At 46.7% G+C, this 21,293-nt stretch overlaps 1 protein-coding gene across 6 annotated transcripts in view; it reads right to left on the reverse strand.

The window, feature by feature from the left end:
- Window positions 1-8,346, reverse strand: part of ENOX2 (ecto-NOX disulfide-thiol exchanger 2) — a 142,371-nt gene extending 134,025 nt beyond the window's left edge. For 3 of the 6 annotated variants that reach the window (XM_045029818.1, XM_045029821.1, XM_045029817.1), the window contains exon 1: window positions 8,000-8,121. In XM_045029818.1, coding sequence (XP_044885753.1) covers window positions 8,000-8,042 — 43 coding nt within the window. In that variant the 5' untranslated portion in view covers window positions 8,043-8,121. Of the gene's footprint in view, window positions 1-7,666; window positions 7,793-7,999; window positions 8,123-8,144 lie in introns of those variants that run through there. The other 3 variants (XM_045029819.1, XM_045029822.1, XM_045029823.1) reach the window with 3 other exon arrangements.
- Window positions 8,347-21,293: the final 12,947 nt, after the last annotated feature.

Genomic DNA, 21,293 nt, shown 5'->3' on the forward strand with positions numbered 1-21,293 from the left:
ATTGATATCTGAGAGGCAGACCAACAGCCAAGCCTATCACACTTCATTCCTAGGTACAGGATACAGCAGTCATGCCAGTCTTTGACGGACATGGTCCAACCACATTTAGAACACTTCTTAAAGCTTATGGGCTTTGTCTTTTCCAGACCTGAAAGAGAAAACAGGGGTCATCCATGCAAGCTAAAGTACAGTCCTAATGAGTCAACCACCTCACACGGTGCCAAGGAACAAGAAAAGAGAACTGATGTGCTAACAGATATAGAAAGCTGCTCAAGGCACAAGTTTTCCAATGCCAGCAAAGAAGCAACACCACCAACTGCTAACATTGCTGATTATTTTCCTCTTTTAAATTAAACTAGGATTCAAAGTAGCAGACAATTAAAATAAAATCCTGTGGCAGAAGAAACTAATGAGGTGTTAAGAGACAGACAGCTATAGGGCCTGAATTAGCAGGAACACTAATGCTAGAGAGCTCCTTCACCTGCCAGTGAAAGAAAGAAACTGGCTGCTGAAGCAACAGGAGATGCTGGTGTTCCATAGCAGGAGTTGGCATAAGACAGCCCCTGCTGGAAACAACAACTTTAGAAAGCTGAACTGAAAGAACTCCAGCACTGGAGCACAGCCCCACGTGTGGGAATCTGTGATGACGGACCTCTTAGCAGAAATGCAATATCAAAAGCAACACAACTCTTGCTAAATGGTCTTGATAAATCTGTAGCTGGGGTGTTTTTTTTGGGGGGGGGGAAGGGAGAGAGAGAGTGTTCTTGACTGGAAGTCAGTCTTGATATTCAGAAGTGCCAAACTGGTAAATTGGCAATAGGATCCAAGAATGTTTTCCCCAGCCCGATTTACATTTATTTGTTGAGGACATTATGACCTCTTCTTTTGAATGTGCGGTTGACATTCATCCATGCTCTCCCTCTTCCCTCCTCGGCATGGGTTGCTGGGATGTGTTCTTAGAGCTACTGCTGAAGACCATTTGGAAACTTCAGCTGGTGCACACTATGGCTGTCCACTCACTTGGGGTGTTTCCCATGGACAGCACAACACTTGGGTTGTGCTTTAAGACCATGCCAGCTTGCAATACATGGCTGAGGGAAATTCAAGATGTTGGCTTTGATTTTTAAGCCACACATAGTTTGTGTCCTAGCTACCTTAGGGCCTGATCCTGTTCCAATGAGCTACATGAGAGTTTTATCACTGAGCAGACTCTCAGAGGCCACCTCTCTCCTCCTAACCCAAAGTTGGTATCACCTGGAATGCTCAGGTTGCTCAGCCTTTTGATCTATACATCTAGGGCAGTGGTTCCCAAACTGGGGTCCGTGAACCCCTGGGGGTTTGCAAAATGTTACAGGGGGTTCTCAGGAAAAAAATCCCTAATGGCGGACAGAGCTGTTCCTAGGGACCCCGGGCAGCACGGGGCAAGCAGCCCAGAGCTCCTGGACTTCCAAGAGCTACGCAGATCAAAGCAAGCAAATCTATCACACTTCAAGACTTCTTATAAGAAAGGGAGGTGAATATTTTTGGCTGTTTTTAAAATTAAATAGGCAGCTAGTCTTGTTTTTTAAATTATTATGAAGAACAAGTTTAAGCTTTGTTGTAATGTGCATTGTTTGCCTGGACTGCTCAAGACCTGAATGCTTTGAGTTGGCTTCTTAAATACCTTCATGCTCTTTCAGATCTGATACTCCTTGATGAAACATAGGAGTCTTGTCTTATAACAGGCTTATTCAAAGTGATACAAGCTACGAAAGTGAGATCTTGGAAGAGTGTTGCCATTTTCATAATGTAATAAAAATACTGTAATGATAAATAATAAATAGTGTGTAATAAGCAAGTCATAAAAACAAATTTTATATTTCCAAGATCACTGCTTTTATAATTTATACTCAGGTAAAGGAGAAAATCCCTAGAAAGATTCATTTTTAGGAGGGGGTTTGCGACACTTGACATTTTGGTGAAAGGGGTTCACAGGTTGTTAAAGTCTGGGAACCACTGATCTAGGGGATGGGGGCAGAGTATTTTTATATAAAATTAAAGAGTCCTCAACTACAGAACTAATTTCCCTGCCCCACAAGTTGGTCCAATAACACACCCGGAGTTTGTTAGGCCTTGTAGAAAGGTTACCTATATATACACAGGCTTTTGTCTTATTTGGAGAAGCTGATGTTCTGCTGGGGCCTAAAAGGATTTGACTCCTTCACAGTAAGCCAGGTTGTTAAGTGATAAGTTTCTTAAGTGTATTTTAAGCTTTGCATATGTAAAATGGGTTGATAATTTAATAAAAATGCACTTGTATGCCTCAGTCCTCTCCTTCTCTCACTCCAACAGAAGTCAGAAAATTTCACCCAAAAATTGAGTTCAGGAGGGAAAAGATTACATGACCTAGACTCTAGTAGCATGTATAAAAATCATTAATCTTGAGCAACAGTAAAAACACTCTTGGCCTGAGACCCCAGGTATCATTTTAAACAAAAATTGAACAGCCAGGCATTAAATGACTTTTTCTCTTAATATCCCTTGGAAGGTTGCAACACTAAACACTTACAGAATCTCTACCATACACACTGGAAATGTGTTTTTTGCTGATAGGTCTCCTTATCCAGAAGCATACTTTACCATCTGCATCATAAACATCCATGACAGAAGGGGAAGTAAATGCCTCTCCTGAGAATAACTGGGGGGGGGGGGGGAGAAGAGAACTAGGAATTCAATCACGGTCCTCCCTATTTATTGGAGGACTGAACTCTAGAGTCAGTATTACTTACCAGAAAATTACAAATTAAAGGTATCTTGTTCAGGTCAACCATATTAAAGAAATCTTCACTTCAATACATACTGAAGTTACTTCAGAAGAGTTACAAAGGCACAATAACGGCAGACTGCATATTCTGCTGCATTCTAAATGGCCCAATATGGGACTCACCTGCTTTGAACAGATGCACTTCGTGGAGGAAATCCTATATGTCACAGTTATTTGATCACAGTGATGACAATTCTCTACATATAAATGACCACATGCAAGCTAGCTCCACTCAGTGTATTTTGTAAACAGAATTAGGGATTAAATTCCACAGAGGCTTTTCTAGGACAAATATCTTGCATAGGCATCTACCCTACATGTTTTGATAAAGTTTGTAAGGGCACAATATAACTGTTAGAGACTTTTCCTGCATATACTTACAGTGCACCCTTTTAAACACACAAGATATGGTACAATTTTTAAAATAACTATACAAGTGAGGCAAGCAAGGGTTCTCTTCTATGCACAAATATTCTCATACACTGAGGACTGCTCTACACTACCGCAGTAAATCGATCTAACTTACACAACTTAGTTACGTGAATATATTACGTGAGTATGTTATTTAGATTTCTATATTTTATTTATAAATTATGTACTTTATTTACAAATTCTACTACATGTAACTACTGTCTTTAGACAAAAGCAATGTAGGACAGTCTACTTGAATTTTTTTTTGCTAACTAACTTTTAAAATTCAGTTTCTGATAAAGTTTATTTAAATAACAGGTTTCAGAGTGGTAGTCTGTATCAGCAAAAACAACAAGGAGTCCTTGTGGCACCTTAGAGACTAACACATTTATTAGGGCATAAGCTTTTGTGGGCTAGAACCCACTTCATCAGTTGCATGGAGTGGAAAATACAGTAGCAGGTACACAGCACATGAAAAGATGGGACCTCCTGGATCACTGAGTCCAGCCCCTGCTATGACTGGTAACCCTGCCATATAATTCTGTTCAGAAGTTTATCAAGCTTAATAAGAGGATATGTGGTTTCCCCACCACCACTCCTATTGGGAGGCTCACTCATTCCAGAACCTCACTCCTCTGATAGTTAGAAACCTTCTAATTTCCAGACTAAACTTATTCACAGCCAGTTTATACCCATTTGTTCTTGGGCCAACATTGTCCTTTGGCTTAAATAATTCTTCTCCCTCTCTGGCATTTACACGATGATGTATTCATAGAAAGCAATCATATCCCCTCTCAGCCTCCATTTTGTTAGGCTTCACACATCAAGCTACTATAGTCTCCTCTTATAAGATAGACCCTCCATTCCACTGATCATCTCAGAAGCCCTTTCCTGCACCTGTTCCAGCTGGAATTCATCTTTCTTGAAAAATGGGTGACCAGATGAGATCTTACCAGAGGAAAATGGCATTAATACTTCCCTATCTCCAGAGGCAACATGTAACTGTTGACAAGGGGGGGGGAGGGTGGGAGAGGGGCACAATTTAAAAGTTCGGTGGAAGGTTGAGGCACATGACCAGCCCATGCGTTGCCTCTGGGTGCAGGAACCTTCCAGCCCCACCTCCACCTCCCTGGTCCAGGGTCAATCCCACCAGCTCCCATGGAGCTGGGGCTGCAGGAGCAGGGAACACATACTGCCAGGCCACCCTGGGCCCCTGGCAGGGAACTCACAGCAACAAAGTTTCTCCCCAGAGCTCCGGAGCCCTAGTGGACCCCTCAGCAGGGGGAGGGGCAGAAGCAATGTCCCTAACTCAGGCTGAGCACAGGGAACCTACTCCCTGAGCCTTCCTAAGTGATCTGTGCCCAGCTCGGGGCCACCCTGCTCCACTAATTAGGCGTGGCTCCACTAATTAGGTGCCTGGACCCTGGAGAAGACACACATGTAAGGTGAGATGGTGGCCTTGGGGGGGAATAGGAGGTAAGTGGGAGGGGGCAGTGGGGTGAGAAGTGGGGGGGGGGGGAATTTGGGACATGAAGGGCTGCGGCAGCCAGAGAAAGAGGCGACTTTCCCCAGCTCCAGGGCTGTGGCTGCTGGGGAGAGACAGCCTTCCTTCACAGCCTCAGCTCTGTGGCTGCTGTGGCAGGGGAGAGACCCTTCCCTGCCCCAGCTTGGGGGCTGCCGCAGCAGGGGAGAGGACACGTCCATTATATTAGATAGGTAAGAACACTGATATTAAAATATGAGTTATGTGCTTTTATTTGTAGAACAAAAAAAAATTATTATTAAGGTGTTTTTTTTACTATAGCACTTTTATCCAAAGCCCTTTACAATAGTTAACTAACGGTACAAACAACATTTGGAAAGATCATTAAGTGGTCCACCGAGACCTTCAACAATTTTCAAGTGGTCCGCCGACAAAAAAAGAGAACCACTGTTCTCGAATAACGGAAACTCAGTAGAGAAGCGACCTGGTCACATCTCATCCTGTTCAATCAAAATTGTGAGTTTCCATCTCCTTTACTGTACTTTATACATACACGAATTCCAACACCATAAAGGACCGTTGTGATCATCGAGACTGCCCTCCTGTACAGCACAGACCGTAGACACCTCCCAAAATAACCTCCACAGCAGATCTTTTAGAAAAACATCCAATCTGTAGTTAAAAATTGTCAGTGATGGAGATTCCACCACGACCCTTGGTCAGCTATTCCAATGGTTAATTATGTTCACTTAAAAATTTACACCTTATTTCCAGTCTGAATTTGTCTAGCTTCAACTTCCAGCCAGTGAAGTGTGTTATACCTTTCTCTAATAGATTGAAGAGTCTATTAAATATTTGTTCCCCATATACATATTTATAGACTGTAATCAAGTCACTCCTTCCCTTCTCTTTATTAAGCTAAGTGGATTGAGCTCTCTGAGTTTATCACTATAAGGTATGTTTTCCAATCCGTTTTAATTCTCATGGTTCTTCTCTGATTGGTCAATATCCTTCTTGAATTGCGGGTACCAAAACTGGACATGGGATTCCAGCAATGGTCACACCATTGCCAAATACAGAGGTAAAATAACCCCTCTACTCCTACTCAGGATCCCCATTTAAGCATCAAAGGAGTACATTAGCACTTTCAGACAGTGTAACATTGGGAGCTCATGTTCAACTGATTATCCACCATGATGCTCAGATCTTTTTCGCAGTCACTGCTTCCCAGGATAGAGTCCCCCATTCCGTAAATACAGCCTATATTATTTGTTCTGAGTTGTGCACGTTTAGCCGTTTTAAAATGCACACTGCTTGCTTGCGCCCACTTTACCAGGCAATCCAGATTATTCTGTATCAGTGGGAGGAGGGATAGCTCAGTGGTTTGAGCATTGGCCTGCTAAACCCAGGATTGTGAGTTCAATCCTTGAGGGGGCCGCTTAGGGATCTGGGGCAAAAATCAGTACTTGGTCCTGCTAGTGAAGGCAGGGGGCTGGACTTCAATGACCTTTCAGGGTCCCTTCCAGTTCTAGGAGATAAATAAATTTATGGAGATATCCTATTACCTATTCTCTTCATTATTTACTACTCCCTAAATTTTTGGATCACCTGCAAACTTTATCAGTGATGATTTCACATTTTCTTCCAGGTAAAAGGTTAAAAATGTTAAATAGCATAAGGCCAATAACCAATCCCTGTGGGGGCCCAACTGGAAACACACCCAATATATAACTGGTCTAGACTTGATCACATCTATAATGTGCAAGCAGAATAAAGTCATGATCACTTGTATCTAAGATACTGTTAATTTTTAATTCTGTGATCAGTTCCTCTTTATTGATAATTGCCCTGTTCATTCCTTCTGAAGCACCTGGCACTAGCCACCATCAGAAGACAGGACCTTGGCCTAGACAGAGCATTGGTCTGACCCTGGATGGCCATTCTTATCTGTTAAGACAAGGTCTAAAAGAATTCTCCACTGTGGCCTGCAACACTTTTTGAATTGGGAAATTTTCATCTATAACATTGACAAATTCCAAGGATGTTTTAGTATTGGCAGCATGAGACCTCCAGCACATCACTCAAACTGAAGTCTCCCATCATTACACAGCTTTCTTCACCCACTCAAGCACACTGTAGATGGGTGTGTAAGGAAGTGGTCATTCTGTTCCCTAGAGTGATTTCATGGTCTATAGTTGACACCAACTAATACCCCATAACTTAATATTATCTATTATAGAAATACCAAAGGAAGTCTGATAATTCTCAACTGTCCTGGAATTTTAATTTCTGGTCTAAAATATCTAAACTTTTGCCAAACAAAGTGACCCACATACACCATTCAATTATGTTAAAGACACAAAATAGCTAGCTAGTGAACGTGCACACTACTTTCAGTGTCTTATCAGAAGCTCTCTTGCTGGAAACAAATTCACACTGCACTCTGAAAAAATGGATCTTTATTACAAGAAGGGGATTTTGAGAGAGTTGAGAGTTCTGGGACAAGCTGCCAAATCTGTAAAGTTTATTTGGGCACAGCAAGAAGAGTTACATAGCTAGGTAGGCCTGAGGGGCACGTAGGCCTGCAAAACACAAGGAACACCACACCCACACCCACAGAAAAAAAGCCTGAATGAATACCCATTTGGGTGGTGCACATAGGATATGCTTGCTGGGCATTTTGGGTACAGGTGTAAAGGAAAAGCAGGTATATACAGCTGAACTGAGAGAGTCTTGAATCCCAAGCACACACCACAACTTAGGTTCCCCTGCAGCCCTGTGTTGTGGCATTGCCCCCCTCTGCACCTGGAGTTAGGAAGGAGGGGGGCCTCTCCCATAAAAGCAGCAGCATGATGAGAGAGAGGCCCCTTTCCATCGGCAAGCAGCAGGAGTGCACCCCCAGGTCTGACCCCAGCTGCCAGCAATGGGCTGTGCAATGAACACACGGCTCACAGCCGGGGGTATCTCACCCTGCTCGGAGCTATCCAGACTCAGGGACACGCCTCCGCCTCAGCTGTCCGAGCAGTGACTCCAGCCCATCGCTTCGGGCACGAGGCCCCAGGCAAGGCCTCTCTTCCCGGCTCTCACCCAGCCTGAGTGGGCCGAGCGTGCGCGCCCACCCAGCACGGGCAGTGGGGCGATGCTCCGGCCAAGCACCCTCCCCTGGGCCTCACTCACCCCACCCCACCCCCGAGCAAGGGGAACCCGGTCCGGAGCCTCGCGCCCCCGGGACACATACACCCCGCTGATACCCGGGACGGGGCAGCTCCCTCCAGGCCCCTCCGCTCCAGCTAGTCCCTCACCTGCTGCCCGCCGGGCCGCGCCACCCCGATACTCCTTATACATCCGCAGCACGCCCGGCAGCTCCTCGGCCTGCGCCCCGCACAGGCCGCAGACACAGTCCCGCCCCAAAGCGGCGTGCGCCGCCTCCCATTGGCCACCGCTCACCGGGGGCGCGCTGTGAGCCCTGAGGCATGTTGGGCATGGTAGTTTCTTGAGGCGGCACTCGTTCTCTGATTGGCCGTCAGGACTCCGGACGCGAGGCCTTCTGGGTAACGTAGGCTGTAGTGGCTGTACCCAGGAGCGGACTGTGTAGAGAGCGGCACTACGCTTGGCCCCGCGCGCCGCTAGGCCTCAGCAGACCAGCCCGCCCTGCAAGTCCCAACGGGCCCGCGCATCTCCCGCAGCCCACAAGGCACCGCCCGGCCTGAGCCGGGGTGTCTGAGCGGAGAGCGCCCGTCGGGGGCGCCGCGGGCCCGTTACAGAGGGACGTACAAAGCCTCTGACAGAACCATCGTAGCTTCGCGTGACCAGGGCGTGCCTGGAAACCATGGCGACGGCCGCAGATCTAGCCTCAGTGAAGGTTCCCATAGCAGCCAGAGTATCCGAAGAACAGTCAGGGCATAGGGGCTGGAGCCAGGGGTGCTCCAGTGTTTCCATCTGTGTAGGGTTTACAGTTTGGGTCAATGGCTCTCAGCACCTTACTGTACAGATTGTTCTAGCACCCCTTTGTCAGGGGCCTCCTAAGCACCCAACATCAGGGCATGCCAGATAGGGCTGAACTCCCATTGCTTCTGCCCCCCGGCATGGCATTAGAGCACCGTCTCGACCTGGAGGCGTGCTTTTGTGCCAGTAATACTTTATAACAGCCTACCAGTTTTACTCACCCTTCAAGTCAGGTGCATGGCATCTTACAGTTCTTCATTACATTCTTTATGTTAATTTGATTATCATCATAGTCTAATGCTAATAATAATAAATTATGAGGCGGCAGAAGGCAGTCTGTCCCTGGTTACAGTTCCAATGAGCTGCACTTATAATGCCCTACTTTAGGGCTATATCCTTGGCTTGCAAAATTGGTTTCACCTTAAAGTTACTGGGTTTACTCTGCATGTCAAAGTAGAATGTTTCTACAAAATTTGAAAAATATTAAACTGGTTTTGAGTTCAAAAGTGCTGAGCATTCAGCAGTCCTGCTGAAGCACCCTCGTTCTATGCACCAATATGACTGGAGATAAAGAAAAGGAATCCCAACACCCACACTGCTTTGGCAAGTTGACTATCGAGTTGCCCATGGAATATGAATTCAACAAGAAAGCATGGATGAACTCTGAGCTTTTTGAAAAACAGTTGCAAAGATTTGATTGCAGATTGCTACTAGAGGGATGTAAAATTCTGTTGTTTGTGGATAATGCCCCATGCCCCCCTCAAATTCACGAACATCAAACTCTGCTTTGCAGCTAGGGTTGCCTACCTTCTGAAAACCAGACCCTCCCTTCCCCATCTCTTCCCTCCAAGGCCCCGCCACATGCTCACTCCTTCTCACTCAATCCTCTTCACTTCCCTCCCACTCCCAGCTGGGTTCCCTGTGCTCCAGGGCTGGTATGGGAGCTGCAGCCTGACACTGAGCCTGCTGCGTGACTGCCCACAAGATGCAGATAGGATAGCCCTGCCTCAGCAGGGGCTGCCGTGGGTTGATGACCCAGGACCTCCCTCCCCCCACCCATGGTAATCAGACTTTTGGTGTCCAGTCAGTACATCAACTGGACTTTTAGTCAAAAACTAGACACCTGGCAACCTTAGTTAGACCCTATGGATGCTGGAGTAATTCAAGCCCTAAAACTGAAATTTCAGAAAAGGCAAATTCAATTTATTCTTCATCAAATGGATCTGATGTAACTTCCAGTTCAATGCTTTTGAAAATGGTTTCACTCTTGGATACAATATATTGGGTTCATCAAGCCTGGAGTGAAACAGCCACACACCATCAAAAAATGCTTTGCTAAATGCGAATTCATCCTTGCCAAGTCAACTGCGGATTCACCAAATGAAGACATTGGTCCAGAAGATGAACATGAGCCCCCTCTTGTGGTATTTAACATGCCACAAAATCTTTTTGGTGTGCAGATTGAGAAGACGAACCAGATTGATGAGAACCTTGCAACAGGTGAAGAGGTCAGATTGGTCACAGCCTGCAAAACTTCTAAAAAGTTTCAAGCCATGTGACGACACTCACAGTGACACAAGGACAGATGATGATTATGATGAAGAAGAAGAAGAGGATAGCAATGGTGCTTCTGAACTCCCAGGAAGAATATTTCTGTGCCTGAAGCCAAGCAAGGGACTAAGTAATTAAGGTGCAACTCTCATTGAAAGACTTGTGCTCCTAAATCACGTAGGCTCCTGTAAAAATCCCTCCCTGGGAGGCTTTCTGAAAGATACGCTCTAGTCTGGGGGAGTCTGACCTTTTCAGCGTGCAGACCAAACCTATACTTTCAAAATGTCAAGGGGCCTCACTCAGGAGGGAGGCACAGGCCAGGGTGCCATTTCTCTGTGCAGCTCCGACCTCTCCAAAGTTCATGACCTGAGGCAGCTCCCAACCCAGGTTCCTGATACCAGAGACTCAGCTGAACACTGCTCAGCACTACTCAGAGTTTGCTGGGATGGGACAGGGAAGTGGGAGGGGGATGCCTTGTTAGAGTACCCCCCAGCACACCAAGCTCTGCCTTCTTCCCCACACCAGTGAGACCTCCCCCCCCCCCCCTCCCGGGCTCCAATCCCTGAGGGAAACTTGTGTTTTCTTTCTTAGGAAATTGCAGCCTTGATCCCTCAACTAGTTTAGACCATCTCCCCTTCACACATACACCCCCTCTCCCAAATGCTCACCCTCTCCTTCCCCAGATCTCTTCCTCCTCCTCCCCCCACAGTCCTCAGGAATAAACCCCACCCCTGAGCCCTCTCCTTTCTGTCCTTATTCCCGCTGATGTGTCCCCTCCCCCAAAATTAGTTAATGACTGAGACCCCACAATTCCCCTAAAACCAAGTGTAGTGGGGGCACCCCTACTCCTACACTGAGCCCAGTAACTTGTGTTTCTCTAAAGGATAGCTTCCAGGAAAACATCCAGTCTTGATTTTAAGACACCAAGAGATGGAGAATCCATCACTTCCCTTGGTAGTTAGTTTCAATGGTTGATTACCTTCTCTATTAAAAATATGTCTTATTTCTAATTTGAATTTGTCTGGCTTTAACTTCCAGCTATTGATTCTTGTTATATTTCTCTCTACTAGACAGGGCCAGCTCTAGGCACCAGCCCTCCAAGCATGTGCTTGGGGCGGCACTTTCTAAGGGGCGGCACTCCGCCCCCTCCTTTTTTTTTTTTTGCTTGGGGCGGCATTGCCGGGAGCCGGCCCTGGCGCAGCCACTCGCCCTGTCAGTGCGCGAGCCAGGATCCACGCCCCCTGCCCAGCCTGGCAGTGCCCTGCACAGCCCACTCGAGGAAATGCCGCGCCGCCCTGGGGAGACTCAGAGAGGCAGCAGCAGCAGGACCCCTCCTCCCTCCCTGCATCCCGGGCGCCGCCTCCCTCCCTCCCTGCGGCAGCGGCGAGAGGGGCTCCCAGAGTGTGTGAGGAGCCGGGGAGGGAGGGAGGGAAGGAGGGAGGCGGGGTGCCCTGGAGCCGAGCCCGGGCTGCGGCAGCAGTGAGAGGGGCTCCCAGAGTGTATGAGGAGCTGGGGAGGGAGGAAGGGAGATGGGGTCCCCTGGACCCAAGTCTGGGCTGCGGCGGCGGCGAGAAGGGCTCCCAGAGTCAGGGCCGCCTGGGGGTGGGCAAGTGGGCCAATTTTCCCCAGGCCCCAAGCCCCACAGGGGCCCCCACGAGATGTCGGAGGCTCCCCCTGCCTCCGTCTTCCCTCATCCCCCGCTGTCTCAGCTGGTAAGGGGGCGGGGCTGCGAGCTGCAGCTGAGCGGCGGGAACTCAGTCCCTGCTGGAGACACCACATTGCTGCAGCGCTGTCCGGGAGAGGGGGTAAGTGGCATGGTAAGGGGCTGGGGCCGGAGCTGGGCACCCCCCGACCCCATCCCCCCCCAGCCCTGACCCCCAGCTCCGAGCCCAGCTCCTGTGAGCCGGGCACCCCCCAACCCCATCCCCCCCAGCCCTGACCCCCAGCTCTGAGCCCAGCCCCTCTGAGCTGAGCACCCCCCAACCCCATCCCCATCCCCCCCCAGCCCTGACCCCCAGCTCCGAGTCCAGCCCCTCTGAGCTGGGCACCCCCCGACCCCATCCCCCCCAGCCCTGACCCCCAGCTCCTAGCCCAGCCCCTCTGAGCTGGGTACCCCCCTGACCCCATCCCCCACAGCCCCAACCCCCAGCTCCGAGCCCAGCCCCTCTGAGCTGGGCACCCTCCCAACCCCATCCCCCCCACAACCCTGACCCCCAGCTCCGAGACCAGCCCCTCTGAGCCGGACACCCCCTGGCCCCATCCTCCCCACAGCCCTGACCCCCAGCTCTGAGCCCAGCCCCTCTGAGCCAGGCACCCCTCCCGACCTCATCTCCCACAGCCCTGACACCCAGCTCCAAGCCCAGCCCCTCTGAGCCAGACACCCCCCAACCCCATCTCCCCACAGCCCTGAGCCCAGCCCCTGTGAGCCGGACACCCCCCAACCCAGAGCCCAGCTCCCCACCCAGTCCTGGGCAACAGCAGCACCACCCCCAGGCAGCGACAGCCCGTTGACACCAACCATCACCATCACCCAGCAACAGCCCATTATGTAATTGCAAATGTAGACATACCATTAAAGCATTTAATGTTTTTAAATAATGTATTTAGTGTATTTTCAAATTATTACAAATTAATTTTTGAATGTATTTCACTAGTTATTTTTTACATTTCCAAATACATGTTACTATAGTATTGCAACTTTTTTTTATGGAAGGGGCCTCCGAAATTGCTTTGCCTCAGGCCCCCTGAATCCTCTTGGTGGCCCTGCCCAGAGTGTGTGAGGAGCTGAGGAGGGAGCTGAGCCCGGGCGGCGGCGAGAGGGGCTCCCGGAGTGTGTGAGGAGGTGAGCGGCCGGTTGGGCTCGTCGGTGCTGAGCAGGTAGACCCACAGCCGGAGATCCTCACCTTCCCGCCCGCCGGGCACCGTGAGGCTGAAGAGCAGCAGGTCCGGGGGACTTTCCAGGTCCTCGGCCGCCAGCATGTCGGGGGGTGAGCACGAACTGATCCACTTTGGCAACCAGCAGCGCCGCGAAGCCCAGGGAGGGAGACGTGTTCTTTGCACCGCCACCTGGAAGTACTCCCGCTCCGCGCTGCCCAGCAGCTCCACCCGCATGGGGACAGAGTCGCAGCTGGGCCAGGGCTCAGCTGCCATGTGCTGGTAGCGGAACCCACATTTGGGGGAGAGCCCAGTGCTGGAGCGGCAGGGGGTGCGGGTGGGGGGGCACTGGTTGGCAGGGGGAGCTCAGGGCTGGGGGAGGGGGCAGCCAAAAATTTTTTTGCTTGGGGCGGCAAAAACTTAGAGCCGGCCCTGCTACTAGATAAAATAACCCTTTAATGCCCAGGTTTAGAGTGGTAGCCATGTTTATATCAGCAAAAATGAGGAGTCCTTGTGGCACTTTAGAGACTAACAAATTTGGGCATAAGTTTTCATGGGCTAAAACCCACTTCATCAGGTGCATGGAGTGGAACATACAGTAGGGAGGTATAAATACACAGCATGTGAAAAGATGGGAGTTGTCGTACCAAGTGGGGGGCCTGTCTTGTAGTAGGTACCCAGAAGTCACCTACTACAAGACAGGTCCAACAAAGAAAGTAACAGAACGCCACTAGCCATCACCTACAGCCCCCAACTAAAACCTCTCCAGCACATCATCAAGGACCTACAACCTATCCTGAAGGACAATCCCTCACTCTCAGATCTTGGGAGACAGGCCAGTCCTTGCTTATAGACAGCCCCCCAACCTGAAGCAAATACCAGCAACTACACAACAAAAACACTAAACCTGGAACAAAACCCTGCAACAAACCCTGGTGCCAACTATGTCTGCATATCTATTCAAGGGACACCATCATAGGACCTAACCACATCAGCTACACCATCAGGGGCTCATTCACCTGCACATCTACCAATGTGATATATGCCATCATGTGCCAGCAATGCCCCTCTGCCATGTACATTGGCCAAACCGGACAGTCTCTATGCCAGGGGTTCATAAACTGGGGGTCGGGACCCCTCAGGGGGTTTACCAGGTTATTACATGGAGGGTTGCGAGCTGTCAGCCTCAACCCCACACCCTGCTTTGCCTCCAATATTTATAATGGTGTTAAATATATTAAAAAGTATTTTTAATTTATATGGGGGGGTCACACTAAGAGGCTTGCTATGTGAAAGGGGTCACCAGTACAAAAGTTTGAGAACCACTGCTCTATGCTAAAGAATAAATGGACACAAATCTGACATCAGGAATTATAACATTCAAAAACCAGTAGGAGAACACTTCAATCTCCCTGGTCACTCAATAACAGACTTAAAAGTGGCAGTTCTTCAACAAAAAACTTCAAAAACAGACTCCAATGAGAAACTGCAGAACTGGAATTAATTTGCAAACTGGACACCATCAAATTAGGCCTGAAAAGAGACTGGGAGTGGATGGGTCACTACAGAAACTAAATCAATTTGTTAGTCTCTAAGGTGCCACAAGTACTCCTCATTTTTACAAAAACTAATTTCCCCTTGCTAAATACTCAGACCTTCTTGTCAACTGTTTCAAATGGGCCACCTTCTTTACACTGGCCTAATTAACACTACAAAAGTGATTTCCACTCCTTCTTGTCAACTGTTGAGAATTGCCTACTTCCAACTTAAATTGAATTGGCTCATTAGCACTGACCCTCCACTTGGTAAGGCAACTCCCATCTTTTCATATGCTGTGTATTTATACCTCCCTACTGTATGTTCCACTCCATGCATCTGATGAAGTGGGTTTTCGCCCATGAAAACTTATGCCCAAATACATGTATTAGTCGCTAAAGTGCCACCAGAACTTCTCATTTTTCCTTTAATATCTTGTATGTTTTCCCCATAGAATCTACTTATACTATATACTGTCAAGTATCAGAGGGGTAGCCGTGTTAGTCTGGTTCTGTAGAAGCAGCAAAGAATCCTGTGGCACCTTATAGACTAACAGACGTTTTGCAGCATGAGCTTTCGTGGGTGAATACCCACTTCTTGCATCCGAAGAAGTGGGTATTCACCCACGAAAGCTCATGCTGCAAAACGTCTGTTAGTCTATAAGATGCCACAGGATTCTTTGCTGCTTATACTATATACTGTAATTATATTTAATTAAGACCTTTGTCTTTACAGTTCAGTTCAACTAAGGTTCTCTGGTCAAATTTCAGATGACAATTGTAGTCTGATGACTAAATTTCCTTTGCAGTTTCAGTTCAAATAACAGTCTTCTTCACTGCCCATCCAAAAAACTGTTCTGTAATATTGCAGTACACTGTTAAACAGTTGCCACATCCCTCTTAAGTGGGGTGGAGAAACTCCTATATAGACTTTATTTATGAGTAATTTAAGTTCTTTGGGCTATCTCAAGATAAAAGGCATTGAATATAAACAAGGCATTATTGATATTGCCATTGTACTTTTAATTTTGTAACAAGAGGCTTATAGACAGGCTGTTTTATCTTTTTAAGTAAGTGATAGGAACTTCCTATCTGGATCCCAACAGACTAATTTCTATTCTTAATTTGAAAATCCAGGTTATGCTACAATTGTACCAAATCATTCTTCTGCATTGAAAAAGGTTATGTACATTTCAGATGCCTTCTCAAATAGCCTGGATCTGCTCTGCACCCACCAATCAACAGCTCCCCCATACCTCTGTATTCCCAGAGTTCAGTACATTCAGGGTGTCCGGTGCTCAATTTTGAGGCAGGTTGTAGACATTCCGGATTGAAGAGGTACCTGGTTTACCACCATGGATAGCTCCTCAGGGCATGATTTAACAGCTTCAGTGGAGGCAGATAAGAAGGTTCTTCCAGCCTGCAACAAACCTCAACATAGGCTTGGAGGAATTTGTTGTTTCATCTTGTCTGTTTCCACCTTCATTTTTCTCTATCAGTGCTCGAGTTTCTGCACCTCTTTATCCAGCTCCAGGAGCCAGAAAAGCCAGGGGATCTGTGTGGGCTTTGGGGACGAAAGGGTCATATGGGGGCTGACATGTCAGTGGCCAAGGCCGATGTAGAAAGGTAATGATTCACTAAGTCCTTGACTCCTCATCCTGTCACTGGGTGCTGCTCTCCTTTAGCAAGCTTTGAAATTTGGTGGAGCCCATGAGCCTTCCTGGTAGAATCAGAAATATTGGTCTTTGTTTCCTTGGGGGCTGGCAAGGCTCTGACCATGGCATTAATGAGGTGATAGTCTGTCCATGACAATGGCTGAGGTGTGATTGATTACAACTGGGCAGGAAATGGTTTTCCCAGCCTGTGAACATTTTAAGATACTGAAAAATCGTTGTTTTCCTAATTGGGACAAAGAGTTGAAATCTTAAAAAAAAAAAAAAAAGTTAAATAATTTCTTTTAAATGGTTCAGATCTACTGAAATGTTTAATTTTTATAATTTTGAAACATACCATTTTGATTTCAACCATTTTAAATTTAATACAGCTATATATTAACTATAATTAGCTAAAAATTCTAAATAAATAATTGTTTCAAACCAGAAAAAAACAGTTTTTTATTTTGAAAATGTCAAAATGAAACATTTCAACTATTTCTGAAATGTTGTTCCAAAATATTTTTCAGTAGAAATATTGGCCAGAACCAATCCTTTCCTGTGAAAAGTTTCAGTTTTGACAAATCGGTGTTCTCTGATGGAAAAACATTTCACTGAAGAATTCCCAACCAGCTCTAATTGCGATCTCCTTGATCTTGACATCTAGGCTGAAGATCTGGTCCAGGGTGTGATCAGCTGTATGGGTTTGACCAGAGATAAACTGTGAGAGTCTTGACCCAGTATCTCCCTCTGGGGGTGTTGAAGCCCTCTTTCTCACTGGTGGTAGGCAGCTAGCTAAAGGGTGCTGTCCTCACTGAGAAATGTTCCCAGAGAGTGGAATGCCTCTTTCTGGACTGGGGAGGGGGCGCGTTTGTTCCCTCCTCCACCTTATCTCCCATCCTAGTCCTTCTTGGGAGCTTTTATTTATTTAGGTTTATTTATTTTGTTACCATGTGTAAGTCCTCCTCTTTCTCACCAGCCTGATTAACTGATGTACTGAAAACTAAATTAGAAATGGCCACCACCTGGTCAACCAGATTGAAATGTTTCATTCTGACATTATTACAAAAAATGTGCTAATAAGGTCATTCTGATGTTTCAGAATCAAAAAGTTTTGGAATTTCCATTCCACAAAAAAAAATAATGAAATTTTCTATTTTCTTTCTGATTCGGAAGAAAAACAAGTTTTGAAATGTCAGAATTTCCCATGGGATGGAAATTTCATTTTCTGAGTAGCTCTAATGATCATCCAGTTTGAAGAACACAAAACAGGCCTTAGATTTCACCCACTGAGTCATGCATTGAGCCCAATAATTTGTAGCTGAGCTAGAACAGATCTTTTACAAAAAAAGACACCCAATTTCAAGGCTGCAAGAGAGTCACTTCCCCTGGTGAGACCATTTGGTTGTGAATTCCTGCATGCTGGAAGCGTGTGATTCCCCATGTGCTAAGCTCACCAAGGGGCACATGACTCATGGTGTTGGGGGTCCCCTGGTACCCATGACTGGTTGAATGTTAAGATACTACCAGCCTGGTCAGACAGAAGAGTTAGAAATGAACACAGTGTATCTCTGCAGGAAGAGAGTAACAGAAAAATAAAAAAGAAGCACAAGGGAAAAAACTCTGCAGAATAGCTTCAAGGAGAAGTAATTTGAGTCTCAACCAGGGCAAAGGCGATCATGCAGCAGTGCTGTAAAGAGAGTAACTGAAGGGAAGAAAGACAAGGAAGAGGTGACCCTCTCAGTTTGCACACCTACCAGGGTAACACAAGCCAATGAAATGTAGAACAAACAACCCAAATGTGGAACACCTGGGCTTTGTTGCAAAACAGTTTTCCAATTATAATGGCTTTTAATTAAAAAACCTGTTTTTAAAGATTTATTTTCTATGTGAATTAAATAAGAGCTTTTACAAAAAAGAAAACGAGAGCTTTCTAGGGCTGTTTACTCCAGGCTACATGATATCTCACCACTTAACAATAGCCATTAACACAGGGAGCACTGAGCAAACCAATACTCCTAGATACCAGTAACATCTAATGTCAGGGCACAGAGGCAGCCAAGGGCTATACAATCTGTCACTGTTTGGCTTTGGCTGGAGAGCACTTTCCATAAGGTTGCAAAGAATCCTGTGGCACCTTATAGACTAACAGACGTTTTGCAGCATGAGCTTTCGTGGGTGAATGCCCACTTCGTGGGATGCAAGAGTGGAAATTTCCAGGGGCAGGTAAATATAAGCAAGCAAGAAGCAAGCTAGAGATAACGAGGTTAGATCAATCAGGGAGGATGAGGCCCTGTTCTAGCAGTTGAGGTGTGAAAACCAAGGGAGGAGAAACTGGTTCTGTAGTTGGCAAGCCATTCATAGTCTTTGTTTAATCCTAAACTGATGGTGTCAAATTTGCAAATGAACTGAAGCTCAGCAGTTTCTCTTAGAAGTCTGGTCCTAAAGTTTTTTTGCTGGAGGATGGCCACCTTAAGATCTGCTATTGTGTGGCCAGGGAGGTTGAAGTGTTCTCCTACAGGTTTTTGTATATTCCATAAGGTTGATGAGTAACCGAGAGAGAGCTGGAATGAGTGAATGACATAGGAGGAAAGCCTCCCATTGAGGTGTCTTTGGAGTGCTTCACAGTGCATGGTGGGTCAGTGCAGAATGGGGGAGTTTCAGCCACACTCCCCGAGATGAGGAAAGCCAGGATCCATGCTCAGTACAAAAGCTGTATCTGGGATAGCCAGGGTGCTTCAGCCAGGACATGCATACATGGAGCCTGAAAGCCTCACTTCTATTGACAGTCAAACATAATTTTCAGTGATTATTTTTATCCAGGTGTTGATTTTGTCGTGACACACACATACAAGTTATTAATCAGTCTCAATCTTTTTGAACCTCTGAATCACAGAGCTTTCTTATTTAGTACATTTTTATGGCTGGTGAAAGGTCCTGCATATCAAAGTTGTCTTTTTATCAGTTAGTTGTTTGCCATAATTTAATAAAACTTAGCACTGACATAGAGGTTTCCATATTTAGATCATTGTAATATAGGTGTGATGCACAGGACTGCTGATGCACTTGTTTTTTAAAAAAGGTAGAACTGTAAACATAGAAGTAATTGGATATTGAAACCTCTCATATGACTGGCCTTTTAACTGATTGCAACTACAACCTGTTTCAAATGAGATTGGGCCAGGATATAAGAATCGGTTTCTTACCAGAGGTGCTGGATCCCTGCGTGCTGCAATGCCCTCCATTTATCATCAACACATCTGGTATCTCTTGGCAGTTTGTTCTCCCTTTAATTTTCTCCTGGTACATTTTGGATTAGATGCCTTTCATTTCTCTCACTGCTTGCTAAAAGATTCCTTTGGGAAGCACAGTTTTCACTGGCTCTACAAATATCCACTGTTCTTTGCAAAGTCCAATCTATTTTTCACAAGGATTGTCAGAAGTAATTTGGGACTAGATTCACAAAGGGGATGTAGGTAAATTATATTTTATGATGTTTCATGGTTATATTATTTCATAACATGTCAGTAGTAGTAATGCATAATCAGATAATGAAATAGTTGAAATATTATTTTTTAATTTTGTTTTATTTTAAATACCATTAAGGGCAGCTGATTCCAGGTCAAAGTGTCTCCACAGGAATGGGCCCTAACTAATGAGACCTATTTGCACTTGGCAGTGTACACAGACATAGCATTACCTAGTTTACATGCCACCCATGTGGCACCCAGAGAGTCTAGGAAGAGAAGAGGATGATGGCTACTGAGGCAGATCTAGAAGTGACCCAAGGAAAAGAGGTACAACGAAGATGGTCAGATGCAGAAGCTGTGGGATATACATCATCCTTGAGTGGGTATATGATAAAAGCTACTTATGCATGAAATGTCTGAGCTCATGACAAAGGTGGTTCAGGGCATAGCTCATGACAAAGGTGGTTCAGGAGGTGATGCTGGAATGCAGATGGGAATTTGAATATATAATGCAGAAGAGGAGAGAGAAGATGGCACTCACAACTCAAGGTTCGCAGACACCTGCCAAACAAAGGGGTCCAGAGGGAGGACTGCCAGAAGAGGAGGGTGATCTGTGGAAGAATGTGACTGTGAGGATAAGTCAGTGAAAGACTAGCTAGTGGTGGTGCAATCAAGTTGAGTAACAGGTTTGCTGCACTGGGGAATGAGGAGGAGAAACAGGCAGAAGATGGGGTGATGGGGAAGTAAAGAAGAGAAGCCAGTCTCTCCAGAAGAGATAAAGCGATAATGGAGGTAGCTGGGGACCAGACCCTAAGGGAAAATAAAAATTATGTACAGGCAGGGCCAGCTTTAGGCCTATTCCACCAATTCCCCCGAATCGGGCCCCACGCCTAAGAGGGCCCCTCGCCCAGTGAGAATCCCTTCCCTGGCTAGAGGCGCCTTTTTAATTTTTACTCACCTGGCGGCGCTTTGGGTCTTCAGCAGCACTTCAGCGGCGGGTCCTTCACTCTCTCCAGGTCTTCGACAGTACTTCAGCGGCAGGTTCGCTTACTCTGGGTCTTCGGCGACACTTCGGCAGCAGGTCCTTCAGTGCCGCTGAAGACCTGGAGCGAGTGAAGGACCCACCGCCGAAGTGCCGCCAAAAACTAAGAGCACCGCCCAGTGAATACAAGCCCCACGAGTTTTTTTACATGTGTTTTTTTTTTAAGTCATCACTGCCAGGGCCCCATCGAAACTGTTTGAATTGGGCCCTGCACTTCCTAAAGCCGGCCCTGTGTACAGGGGTCTGAGAGAGAGAACATAAAACAGATGCATACCAGCACCAGGAAGAGACAGGTCTATGGGATCAGGGACTACACACTCCAAAGAACTGATAGGCCTATCACCAGACCAGATACAGAAAACAGAAGTGTGTGCTGTCTGCCAGGAGCAAGGGTAGGAGATGTGGATGTGAAGCTGAAAAGGATCCTGATGGGAGTGGGGGGAAATCCCCTGATTGTGCTGCATGTTGGGATAAATTACACTTCTAGATTCTCCCTGGAATGGGTCAAGGATGACTATGCGTGGCTG

This window comes from Mauremys mutica, chromosome 9 (genome assembly GCF_020497125.1).
Source record: "Mauremys mutica isolate MM-2020 ecotype Southern chromosome 9, ASM2049712v1, whole genome shotgun sequence".
Lineage (NCBI taxonomy): Eukaryota > Metazoa > Chordata > Testudines > Geoemydidae > Mauremys > Mauremys mutica.